The sequence below is a fragment of the Pelodiscus sinensis genome, chromosome 21 (assembly GCF_049634645.1).
Source record: "Pelodiscus sinensis isolate JC-2024 chromosome 21, ASM4963464v1, whole genome shotgun sequence".
NCBI lineage: Eukaryota > Metazoa > Chordata > Testudines > Trionychidae > Pelodiscus > Pelodiscus sinensis.
The window spans coordinates 7,400,745-7,414,612 of NC_134731.1; the positions used below are offsets into that span (position 1 = coordinate 7,400,745).

Below are 13,868 nucleotides of genomic sequence, written 5' to 3' on the forward strand. Positions count from 1 at the left end.
AGACCAACAAAACATTTAGATAGTATCCTGAGCTTTTGTGGGCACAATCCACTTCTTCAGAAAGGTTTTGATTTTTTGTTGTTGGACATCTATCTGGTGCAGGTCCCCTGTTGGGTACTGATACCAGGAAGACATTAGCACACTTACCACCATGTTACTTAATCCTCTTTGGAGTAGATCTAGAAACCGCAGCAATACAAATGTAAGTGAAAGCCCATCCTCTGGCTAGACTAGCCCTGTGTTGTGTGCCTGGTGGAAGGGCGGCAGAGAGACCTCACACTAATCTATTGTAGATGAGACTTAAGGGGCTGTCAAAGCAATTAGTGAGACTATTTCAGGTAAAATACGGTCAAATTATCTTTGGTGCTATAAGCATTGCAGAAATTTGTCAATGACTGTAAACTGCTCAGGACTAACCTAGCTGCCATTCCAGGAGGTGGAACAGCAGTTTCCTTTTCTTAATGACTTTATAAAATCTCCCCGCAAGAGTTATAGGGCACATTTCCGCATCAGTGATTGACACAGAGCAATGCCCTACTGCCAGTATTTTTTTCAGGTATTTTTTGCCTCCCTGGGGTGGTTGGCTCAGACAACTCAGCTGTAACTTGGGAACCTCCAGCCTCGCATCAAGCAGATGCTTAGCTCACACCTAAATCTTACAGATGCTTTTGTCATTGAATTGTTTGTATGTTGTAGCTTTAGGTCTGTATTAGTTTCATATGGTCACTTGTACCTCTTCTTTGAGTTTCACGTGCCAGAGGTACGTAACAGGCTGTCCATTTGGGAAACAAATGGATGGATATAACAGTTCACACAACCGTGTTAATTATACTGTACAGGATATTTCTATGTTAATGTATAGTTCCATTGATTTGATAGAGATATATATGCTGATGCTGTTATGCACAATTCTAACGTTTGGAATGCATTCTTGGCTTCTCTGAAGTCCGTGATAGCTGTTTGTGCACATTTGAATTTGCATTACATTTAATTTTTGAAGTTGTTTATTTAAAATATGTATTGCTGATGAGCTAAAATGTACTATTTAAGGTTACTAAAATATTAATAGAAGATAACACCTGCTAAACTCTAATGTTGATGGCTTTAGCACTGTCAAATACAGCGGCTGGAAGTAATGAACTTTTGCAGAGTAAAAGGAAACTTAAGGCAGTTGCTGCTGAACATAGTTTGCCATCCAGACTGTGATCAGTGCAAGATCATTTGTTCTGCTGTCTGTGACAATAATATTTCCCCATCAGCTAGTCTTCATGTCCATGGTTAGTTGCACTGTGCAGTATCTGTAAGAAAAACAAATGAGGAGAAATGTGGGTTTTAAAGTAACTTCTCTGAGAGTGTCACTTATAAATTCTGAGTGTGTTCATTTCTGAATTTCTAACATAGATTTCTGTTCCTAATAGCGGCAGTGTCCTTTAGATAATGTAGTTGGTGAGTGTTCTAAATCAGCGGGTGTTTTTTCAGAAGAGTGCAGCTGGAAGTGTATTTTACAGAAATCACTTCATGCATAGCTTCAGTTTTTCCTTTACAAAAGTAAAGTTAAAGGGACGCTGAGGGACGCTTTGAAACCAGTAGGTCCCGCATAGGCCATTCAGCAGGCAGTGCAGGATGGGAACCTGTGGCAACTGGGGGACGGCTGACCCACGCCCACTTGCCCTCCAACTTGCTGCAGCTGGAGCTGAATGGCTTCAGCCTGGACTCTGCCACAGATGGAACGGCCCACCTCTAGCCCCAAATCTAGCATAGGTAGGGCGCTGACTTTGCAGTGGCTGAAACCTGGCTCTAAAATGCTCCCCTCGCCCGCTGTGGCCTGCCCCTCCCCTTCCCTGGTCAAGGCAGGGGCAATCTGGACCCCCACCATCTACAACCAGAGAGCCAAGCTCCAGAGCTTTCCAGTCCCCCTCTCAAATCCCTGCATCCCATCTTGTGCCCCGGCCTTTCCTGAGAGCCTGCACTTCTGGCAAGAGCTCTCTCGCTCCTGTGCTCGCATCCTTTACCCCGGGCCTGAGCCCCCTCCCACACTCCAAACCCCCATGGCCCCACCACTATCACATGAATTTTGTGACATGCCCCGACATGAAAGTGGTGGATTGCACATAACGCATTTCATTCCACTCAGAGTTGGGAGAAACAAAGGGAAACTGGAAGGACGGTGAAGTTAGAGACAATTTGGAATAAATGAGTTCATGATTCTTGGTTACTAAAATTAGTTGTTGCTTGTCCTAAAATGACTTCCTGCATGAATATCACCTCTATAAATATTCAACCACTGTTTAAATATACTGGCTAGCTAAAGAGCAGTGCATAAAATGGCTAAAGAGCAGCGCCCTTATAGACTTATTGAATAGCCGATGGAAATCCCATTGACTATTCGATTAGTTAATTCATCTAAATGTAACATCCCTAGTGTGTGCCCTAAATGAGGGTGAATATGAATTCCCTTATCAGGACAGTCATGGTGCTTTCTTTCCCAGTGAGAGCATGGAGCAATTTCCAACTCTTGCTTTACACTCGTTTCTCATTTCGAATATTAGTCTCTTCACACAGGCCTGGACTATTGATGCAGGTTTCCTGTGTCTCTCTGTACACTATTAAAGGAAATAGCCAATTTAGTCTCAATTTTTTTAAAAAAGGTAGATGGGCAGGAATTGTTTGTATTCAGTAATTTTTCTGTTGTCCCTGTGGCTTTCTCTCATCTTCTCTTGAGGATATTACCCTGATGGACTATTTAAGATATCTGAAAACCAAAGTCTCAGAGCTGTTAGTCTGTATTTGCAAAAACAATGAGGAATTCTGTGTCACTTACAGACAAACAGATGTATTTGGGCCTAAGCTTTCATGGGTAAAAATCACTTCATCAGATGCAACATGAATGATGCAGATCAGAATCAGCTGACATCAGATGAATCTGACCATGTGGTTTTTAACTGCGGAAGCTAATGCCCAGATAAACCTTTTAGTCTTTAAGGTGCCACAGGACTCTGCATTGTTTTTGAAAACCAAAATTATAGACAAGTGATGAAAATGAAGGCACAAAGTTTTTGTATTTGATCATTTTAAATTAATGTTTAAAAACATAGCGAGAGGTTTACCCACGGAATAGTTAGAGCAGCAGCATTAGTGCACAGAGCATCAGTGTTGGTTGTTGGCTCTGTCACGTGTTCCTAGATAAACTCTGTTAGCTTAATGAAGGGGTTACCCCCAGTCAGACTTATATTTACTGCTCCAACACCCCCTACTTGGCATTGGAGGTTACCACAGGATTCTCTTAACAAAGTTCCCAGGAAGATAGAAACAGCACCTCCCTTCTGAATAACCTGGACGATAGATTTGCAACATGTCCATAAATCTCTCTGAAATGGTTGTTTATTGGTGAAGGGGAGATGTGCCAAAGTGCCTTCCATAAAGACTCAAGGCAAAATTTCTTTCCTGGATTTAGTCCTTCTTAGAAAGGCTCTTTTGTAGGCATTGAGAGAGATTAAAAAACCCCAACAAACCTAATATAACCAACAAAGATGAGAAAAAGCTTCAAAGTGAATATAAGTTGATTAGCCTGAAACAAAAACAGCTCCCAAACGTAGCTTGTTGCTTTATTTTTCAACCTTCCCCTTACAGTTTCTCTCCCGTAAGTTAAATAATGAAACTAACTGATTGTTTGTTATTTCTAGGTGATTTACTGTTCATTTGGGGGAACATCCAAAGGGCTACATTTCAATAATCTGATAGTGGGATTAGTCCTACTTACAAGAGGCAAAGATGAAGAAAAAGCAAAATGTGAGTAACAAGTGTGTGTAATCAGAGTAACAATGTGTGTAGAATGTATTAACATATGTAGAACATGCTTTTATAAAGCTAAGATTAAGTTGAGGTTTTTAATAAGCAGGTCTTGATTTGTATGTGTAAATCAGAGCACAAGTTATCTAGGTAACAGATATTGTAATAAATGATATTGATATTGGAAAATATTGTAATAAAGTGTTTTTGTTTAATTCAAGTGTGTCAGACTGAGAATTTTTTGAACAATGCAGATCTCAATACACAGTGAGAATGTTTGTGTGTGTAGCACTTAAAATGAAATTATGCGATGTTACATTGTAGACACCCAGGCATGTCTGAATCCTGTTGAAAGGCTGCTGAGGCTATTTTATATGTGCTTAAGGAAGAGCCAGAAAGAGCTATGGGTCTTAGACTAATAAATCTGTTTCACAAAGAACTAAACCATTTGCATAATGAGTTTTGTTTATTTGTCTCCCTCTTAATTTGATTTGACAGTATTTGGTTTCCCTTTGGCTAGCAAGTAATAGCACACAGAAGGAAATATTTGTTAACACCCTTATTGAGTAATACCAGATCTTGGTGAAATGAACCTAAATAAGACACTGGTGCTTCAATTACCATACAGTTATTATGTATGGAGTTAATACAGTTATTAGCATGCTAAGGTAGATTGGAAAGTAATTTTTGAAAGCTTCAGTGCAAAATGAGCGTAACTTTTGTATTACATCTCTTTTGATCTGTCTCCTCTTACCCAGACATTTTCAGTCTCTTTTCCAATGAATCTGGGAGTTATGTTGTCCGCGAGGAGATGGAGAGGATGCTTCACATAGTTGATGGAAAAGTCCCAGGTTCGCTCAAGAGATGTTTCTTAGAGGTATGTCATGCAATTTTTGTTACAGAATTTACAAGTGTTGAATGTATTATTGCTTTAGTGCTTAGCAATATACTTGCATGTACACATTTTAAAAAAGTTTAACTCTCCTGTATATTTTAGAGAGTTTGTCTGATCAAGAAGTCCTCCTAAACCATTAGAGCTAGGATCACCAAATTGAGTATACAGCTTCTTCTTACCATCACTTAGAGCAGTGTAAGAGTTTGGTTCTGCCAGGAAAATGGGTTGTGCCTGGAATGGAATTGCTTCTCATAAAACTAAACAGAAACGAGACAGAATCACGAAAGCTCGTACAGTCCTCACAATAGACATAACTGCGAACGTTGAAAGAGACTGAGCTGAGGTAAGCCAGAAAAATAGGATGAACCTGGAATAGCATTGCTTCTCAATAAACCTTACAGAAGAGAGAGAAACTGGAGAAATTGGAGAGTACCGTAATTTAGCGAATGTACCCCGCACCCAACTATAACCCGCACCCGAATATACCCCGTGGTTTTTTCTATTTGAGTAAAAAAAAAAAAAAAAAAAAAAAAAATCGTGTATACCTCACGAACCCACGGGGTATACAAGACTTTTCTGTGCTGGGGGTATATTTGCTAATTTACGGTGCCGGGGGGGTGGGGGGCGGAGGGAGAGGGAGAATTAGCCAACCGCTCACCGCCCTGGTTCCTGCGCAGCTGCCAGCCTCTGGGCGGGGGGAGTGCTTATCCCCCTGGTTCCTCCGCAGCTGCAGAAAGAGGCGGGGGAGCAGGAACCACCAACCTCCAGGCGGGGGAGCCTCCCCCCCCACCCCCGTTCCTGCACAGCCGCAGGAACCACTAGCCTCCGGTGAGGGGTGTGTTTTTTTTGTTTTGTTTTTGTTTTGTTTTTTTAAACAAACAACAACGCACACACCACTGGTGAGTAAAAGAACAAAAAAACAACACCCTATATACTCTGCACCTGAATATACCCTGTGGGGGGGTGTGCGGGGTTTATAAAAACTAATATAACCTGTGGGTTATATTCGGTAAATTACGGTAGTGCTCTGTTTTGTCACAGCCAAATCAATGCTTATGGTTTGAAAACTTAGAAGAAAATATTATTGAAAACCAAAGTGACTATAACTCTTTTAAAAACAAAAACAAAAAACAGCAAGAACAACATAGTGAATAAGAATTTATAGGTATGAAGTTAAAAAAACACTGGTTGGAATTCCTGAATTCCAGTCCTGAGCAATGCCCGATAAATCTGCTAGTACGCTATTAATAAGCTTTAAAAATTTAAAATCTATATATGCAACTGCCATTGATAGTAGTAGATAGATATAAAAATGCAAGCATTGCCCATGCCTGATCATCCAGTATTTACACACATGCTTAACTTTACATATATGTTTACAATGTCAATACTTGTTGTTAAAGCCAGGCTCTTGACTAGTTTGAACACAGATGTTGCTTGTAGAGGGTCTCCTTGGCCAGGGCATGCACAGATTGTTTTGTTTTTGAAGACAATGGTATAATCTTTCTCACAAAGACATTGATTGAGGCCCTACTTAGCGGTGTTTCTCTGTCTAAAAATCATGGTTTTAGCATGGTTTCAGATAGACTGCTGAGAATAACCATGTTGGTTAATTGGAGAATTCAATACGTCAGCATAAAGATTTGTCTGTTGCATTACTGAGTCAGAAAGTGGTCCAGCTAGCACACCTTTAAATAGAGTGATCACATCTGAAGAGAATGGATGGTATTCATCTTCACCTGGTCTATTATGGGGAAAATACAGTGTTAATTAAAATAATAATGAAGTATGCCATCACTAGCATTGGGTTTGAGACCAAAACTTTGTTCTTTTGTGAACAAAAGAAAATTCAGGTACCACATTATTATGTAGGGTTCTATTGAACTACCATACTATGTAACATCTCTCCAGTTTTTTCAAGAGATGAGGTGAAATCATTTTTAAAATAGTTGTTTGAGTTTGTTTGGCTTATATGCGAGAGAAATTTCTAGTAATTATAGATTTATATATAAAGGTGGGAATAACAGGTAATTCTTATGTGGGTTACTAGAGGTATTATAAATTTCATATTTTTCATTTGGATTACTAACACTGAACTCACTGATACAACTCTAACCCTATGTTCAAGAATACAACCAGTTAAATGTCTTTTCATTAAAATCAGTAGGAGAAAAGACACACGTTTTCTTTCATATGTAAGAATTAGGTTTTTAATGTGTTTTGCTTTTCATTTCTGATATAGGGTTGAAAGTTGATAGAAAGCTCACTATTTTTCAAAGCATTAAAGGTGCTTTTTCCAAAAGCAAATTGAATTCAGTCGTCTGTGCAAAGCTTTCTAAGGCCCATTCCTGGGTGTGCCCTGCTCCCTTTACAATTCTTTCTATTCTAGCTGCAGAAATGAGCAAGCAATTGAAAAGCAACCTTTTGAAAACATATCAATTTAATATTAGATTTTTTCCCAAATAAGATTTTGAATTTCTCATTCAAGAAGTTGCATAGACAGTCCAACAGATGTTTAGCTGACAACTCATCCTGCAATCATCACAGCAGTTATTTAAAAAAAAGGGGAGGGGAGTTATGTCAGTGTAACAATACAGATTTGATTAGATTCCTGTTGGTTGTTTTTTTTAATCACACCCCTGTACCAAAAGTAGTCCTATGCTCTTGGAAGTACCTTGCATCCTTATAATGCCTAGGAAGTCAGTTCAGGGTTAGGGCTAAAACTAGGAGTAGCCCAGTCTCTAGATGTCTAGTCTTATGGGTCAGATCTATGCTTATTTCCCACTCCCTCACACTGTTTCAGCTGATCCTGTTTTCTGCAGAAACTGTGGATTACTCTGGTTATCCCCCACTCATGTTCTGTGGTGATTTGTGCTCCTTTAGGAAACTTTTAATCACTTTTCCTGTTGGGTCAAAAGGTGTCTTGTTGAGTGCATGAATTTTGCCCCCATCTCAGAAAGCTAAGAGCTATCCACACGGAGTTCCTGTTGGTTTTGATAGAGATACCTACAGATTGAACCTCTTTAGTCTGGCACCTGACTGGTGCCAGACCACGGGAGGTCAATAATGTCTGGCAGCCTTACCAACACTGCAACTGCTTACAGGGCTCTTTGAAAACATTTAGGAGTGAATCAGAGCTAAATTACAGCACACAATACTGAGAGCCAGGACGGGACTGTGGAAAACTTGGCCACACCCATTGGAAGTGGACATCCAGCTAACTAAAATCAAGCCAGACCACACACATTGCCAGACTACAGCAGATCAACATGTAATAACTTCTTTCCTTCTTGTAAATAAATATGCAGTAAAGAGTAGAGGTTGTTTACCAGGTAGAACATGAAAAATAATCGTATCTTCTCTCTGTGGGAAAGTTTAACCTATCTCAACTCTAACTCTAATGAGGGTGGTGAAGCATTCAACAACAGCAACCTAAAAATTTCTATGAAATTATGCTGCTAAAACATATCCAAGCACTGTTAATTCAAAACCTAGTCAGAAAATTCTGTCTCCTTAGAGTTTAGGCCCAGCAACAAATTCTATAACATGCTCAACTCAGTGAAATAGCTTCCTGATGAAGAATCCAGAAATAGAATTATTTTTATTTTTTCAAGAATGCTTGGAAGGGAAATGGACTCATCCCTTTCCCTGGATGATAAGGACATATTCCTAAAGAATATGAAACTCTTGCTCACTTCATATTTTGCTTCTTTTCATTCAATTTTATTCATTCATTCAATTTTTCATTGAAAAACTCATTCCTGCCCGGTAGATTCAAACAAGGAAATTAAGTACCTACAGTGTCCCTCAGGGTCTTTCTGCTTGTTGGTGGGAACCCCATGTGCTCTGAACAAATACTGGGTCAGTTTTAAGTTTCTGATATAGAGCATAACTTCTGGATTCTACCAGAAAGCCAGCATCTTACTGGATCAAGATAAAATTGAAATAACCTCCCTCCTTAAATATTCCTTAAAATGGGGAGCTGGCAGTTATCCCTGTTGTGGCCATTCCCAGTTCATGATTTGTAATATGACCTTAGTTAGGCAAGTCTTTAACCTTTTCTATGCTTCATTTCACCCACCATGAAAGTGGGTACGACATATGACCACTATCTAAGTGGTTTGAAAGGTTTAATCTTTGTAAAACCAATGGTGATTCTCACACAATAGGGATTTGTGGAGCAAAATATTAGTCTCTATTTCTCCATGTTGAATAATCTTAATCTGCCATTTTTTGATTTAGTTGCTCTACTATCATCTGTTCACTATCAGATCACTTCAGAATAGTGAAGCTTAGTCAACTTGTCACATTTCACTGAAGTGATTTGTATTTTGCCCCGATGAGAGAAGAGTGTCCTACGGCTGTCTGACTTTATTAAAGAGAATGCTTTTGGAGTCCTAGAAGGAAACTGGTTGTGACTGAGTGTGCCTCAACTGAGCTGGCAATGATATTGTGTTGACTTTATACTTAATTCATAAGCTTTTCATTCTTGGCAGAAGCCACACAGATGTAGATGGTGAAGACCAGTTTGCTATTCACTACTTATAAATTGTCTGTCTGTAAAGCATGATGAAGTATATGAAGAAATTAATTTAAAATTGTCTAGGATACTTGATGAAAATGCTTCCGGAGAAGAATCTGTCTGGCTCAATACAGTTTTCCAGGTTTAGGCAGTAGGAGTGTGATGGTTCTGGCTGGGGTTGCAGGCTTTAGAGTGGAGCTCGGATTGAGGGGTTCAGGGCTGGGACAGAGGGTTAGAGTGCAAGGGCTCTGGCTGCTGGTTCAAGTTCTGAGGTGGAACTGGGCATGTTTAGGGTGCGGTGGAGGAGTTCCAGGTTTGGGGGAGGGGATTGGAGTGGAAGTTAGAGTGCAGGAGGGGGTACAAGCTCTGGCCTGGTGGTATAGGCTTTAGAGTGTAGAAAGGTTCTCAGGGATGGAGGGCTTGAGGAGGTGCAGTGGTTTGGGGCCAACAGGCAGGGGCTCCCCTCCACCAGCCGCGTCTGCTCTCTGTTGGACATCTCTTCTACTGCAGCCACACGGCTTAGGTGGAACTATGTTCTGATCTAAGTCGTATTCATATATTTATTCTAAATATCCACTTGGACAGTTAATTACGTTGTGTTTTCAACAAAGCTATATTACAGTATGTGTACTTTCCAAAGAGTATTGTGTTTATACCTTAAATTGTGCCTTCTGGGGGGCAGAGGGGGGGGGGGGGGGCAGGCTGCCATGAAGCACCTCTGTCCACGGGGAGCTCGGGGCAGCTTCCCTTCCTCCCCTGTGCTTTTGCCTCTGATACAGAGGCATTGGGTGGGTGCGTGTGAAATGTTATCAGTCAACTACATCAGTGTTTCTCAACTTTTTTTTTATAGAGTACCCCTTTAAAAAAAAATTATAAGTACCTCTAGTACCTACAGTTTTCAGACACACAATTTTTTTTCTACCATTACAACACATTTGTTTAAACAACTTAGTCGTAGCCAGCGATGAAATTTTTGGGTGTAAAAAGTACAACAATAAGCGCTGTAAAACTTAAAACAAAAATTCAGTTTTCTCCAAATTTCAGTTGTGTTGATGTACCCCCCGAGACGATTACCCCTAAGGGTACTCGTACCACTGGTTGAGAAACACTGGACTAAATTAACCGAGAAGGCTTATTGGTTAATTGTCTACTCAACTACTCATTCACATCCCTAACCATTTTAATTACTTTTGAAGAAAAACATTGTATCCATAATGTTCATGTTACAGGCTTAACTATGATGTTCATACAAATTTACAGGTAAGTTAGACTTATAGGGATAAAATTTTGGCATAATGCACAAGGATTTCGCCATGACAAACCCATTAAAATTAACTTCACGGAGAAATAATCTATTGTGCTTTATCTGTGTTGTCTGTTGTGGCTGCCTTTCTTTACAGGGGTGAGGAAAAACTTGGCCACCTGATGCCAAAAAGTTAAAAACCAAATCTTTCTAGATGCCAATCAGTGAATACTGAATGTGAATATAATAAAATCTCTTGAAAATTGAAGGATCCTGTTATGCTAAAAATAGTTGTAGGCAGCTTCAGAAGCTAACTGCTGTACATGATTTATTGTAAATTGAAAAACATTGAAATGAGAACTCAGGATTTATGGTTTCAAATGTAGAAGTACCATTTAAAAACGTGCACTATATCAACTTTTTACTAGTTTGATTTACAGGCTTTTTTCCATTTACTCTGTTGTGAAAATGTTTGAGAGGGGAAGCTATAAAATATAATTCTACTGACATCATTAAGATTGCACAGGGTGTAACTCTTGCACACTTTGGTCTTGTATCCAGTGAATTGTGTTTAACACTAACTCAATATTTCTCAAGTGGGCATATTTAATTTTAGAATATAATATTGTTTCATTTCTGCTGCATTCTGCTTTAATTTGTGCATTTTAGCGAGGCACAGTGGGGAATTAACTATTTTCACGTAAGGGAGAAATTGAGGTGACAAGACTGTTTTACTAGTCAATGATCATAACTCTGGAAATACATGTAATGCAGCTGAAATATTTCTTACTACCACTGACTACACAATACATGAAAATGTGAATGTTTTTTGTACAGTTCTGATTTGAAATTATAGTATAGCATGTAAAGTATTTATTTTTAAAACATGCAGGTATTCTTCAAGGGATATTTCACTCTCCTATAAATTTATTTTCAGTTCCTTGGTCACATTGATTCAATTTGTTTATGACATACCACACGTGAGCCCATGGGGACTGGCAGGAAAATTAAACCAAATTAATTAAAGGTGTGAATTGATAGGGGGTTAAACTGCATTAAACCCCTTGCTTGAATGAAAATCCTTATTTAGCATTAAATTACCTTAATTGGGTTTAGCTTATTTCACTTTGTGCTGTGAATATATAATACAGGAAAGGTGTAGAAAAGGCTCCCAGAAATGATGTGAGGGCTCGGGACAATGTCTTACATGAAAAGGCTCAGATTTCTATCTAATTAGTTCATCAGAACAGATTGAGAGATGTCTTGATTGCATTTTATTACCTTGATGGGGAGAAAATACCAGATTTCAGAAAGGACGCTGTAATCTATCGAAGAAAGAACAAGAGCCAGTGGCTGGAAATTTAAAACCAAAGAAACATAGAACAGAAATTAGGCACACATTTTAACTATGAAGGTGATGAACCATTGTAAGAAACCATCAAAGAAAGTGGTGAATTTGCCATTGCTTGATGTCTTCAGATCAAGACTGGATGGCTTTCTGGAAGATGTGCTTCAGCAGTTAAACAAAAAATGTTGAGTTTTATATAGGAGTAACTGAAATTTAATGTCCTGTCATGTGCAGGAGGTTGGAGTAGAAGATGTCTGTTCTTGCCTTAACACTCAGTCTAAAAAATCCTAAAACTAACCTTGAAACATTGCCCTCCTTGGGGGATCCTCATGGCTGTTTTTTTTTTTTTTTTTTTTTTTTTTTTTTAAATTTGGCCAGTGTAAATAGACCTAAAAATAAAGTATGTACCCATAAAGTGCTTGGATCAACAGATGGGAGTTTGTTGATAGTCACCCCAAGTGTGTGAATGGCAGTCTGTAATGAACAGATATGCTTTAAGCAGCAGTTAGTTGAGAATTCATATGCTGTGAAGTTTAGTAAGAATCACGATAGACACAAAAGTTACCTGCTTCAAAAAAAAATATAGATAGGGTATGTTTACACTACACAGACGGTCAACTCTGCTGTGGTCACAGAATCATAGAAAACTAGAACTGGAAGGGAGCTCGAGAGGACATTGAGTCCAATCCCCTGCCCTCACGGCAGGACCAGCACTGTTTAGATCATCCCTGATAGACATCTCTTCAACCTGCTCTCAGATATCTCCAGTGATAGAGAGTCTACAACTTCCCTAGGAAATTTATTCCAGTGTTTAACCACCCTGACAGGTAGGAAGTTTTTCCTAATGTCCAACCTAAACCTCCCTTTCGGCAAGTTAAGCCCATTGCTTCTTGTCCTGTCATCAGAGGCCAAGGAGAACAATTTTTCTCCCTTCTCCTTGTAATACCCTTTTAGATACTTGAAAACCACTATCATGTCCCCTCAGTCTTCTCTTTTCTAAACTAAACAAGCCCAATTCTTTCAGTCTTCCCTCATAGTTCATGTTTTCTAGACGGTTAATCATTTTTGTTGCTCTTCTCTGGACCTTCTCCAATTTCTCCATATCTTTCTTGAAATGTGGTGCCTAGAACTGGACACAGTACTCCAATTGAGGCCTAATCAGCGCAGAGTAGAGCAGAACAATGACGACTTGTGTCTTGCTCACAAACACTCCTGTTAACGCATCCCAGAATCATGTTGGCTTTTTTGGCAGCTGTCTCTCACAGCTCTAAATATGTTGACTCCTATTTAACTTGTGGTCCACTATGACCTGTAAATCCCTGTCTGCAGTACTCCTTCCTAGACAGTGGCTTCCAATTCTGTATGTGTGAAACTGATTGTTCCTTCCTAAGTGGAGTATTTTGCATTTGTCCTTATTAAACTTCATCCTATTTATCTCAGACCATTTCTCTAGTTTGTTCAGATCATTTTGAATTTTGACTATGTGCTCCAAAGCGCTTGCAACCCCTTCCAGCTTGGTATCATCTGCAAACTTAATAATCATACTCTTTATGCCATCATCTAAATTGTTGAAGAAGTTACTGAACAGGAACGGGTCCCAAAACAGACCCCTGCAGAACCCCACTTATGTCCTTCCAGCAGGATTGTGAACTGTTAGTGACTACTCTGAGACTGGTTATGCAGCTGGTTATGCACCCACTGCATAGTAGCCCCATCTCAGTTGTATTTCCCTAGCTTATTGATAAGAAGGGCATGCAACACCATGTCGAATGCCTTACTAAAATCTAGGTATACTGCATGCACTGCTTCTCCCTTATCTCCAAGGCTTGCTATCAAATTGGTTTGGCATGATTTATTCCTTACACATCCATGCTGGCTCTTAGCTATCACCAGAAGTGACCAGCTGCCAGTGTTCCCCCGAGTCAGAGCCATGTCATCCTCCACCAGTGGTGTGTCAGCAGTCTTTTGTAGTAGGATAGCTTCCTCAGCCTCAGTGGTCTCCTCATGAATACTCAAGGAATTCCTTGGGGATTGGGATGCTCCTCAGCCTAGCCACCTCCTCCTGTAGCTC

The 13,868-nt window shown here is 39.6% G+C and overlaps 1 protein-coding gene across 4 annotated transcripts in view; it reads left to right on the plus strand.

The window, feature by feature from the left end:
* Positions 1–13,868, plus strand: part of USP32 (ubiquitin specific peptidase 32) — a 180,106-nt gene that overhangs the window by 69,768 nt on the left and 96,470 nt on the right. For all 4 annotated transcript variants that reach the window (XM_075904739.1, XM_075904740.1, XM_075904742.1 and 1 more), the window contains exons 3-4: positions 3,684–3,789; positions 4,548–4,666. In XM_075904739.1, coding sequence (XP_075760854.1) covers positions 3,684–3,789; positions 4,548–4,666 — 225 coding nt within the window. The remainder of the gene's footprint in view (positions 1–3,683; positions 3,790–4,547; positions 4,667–13,868) is intronic.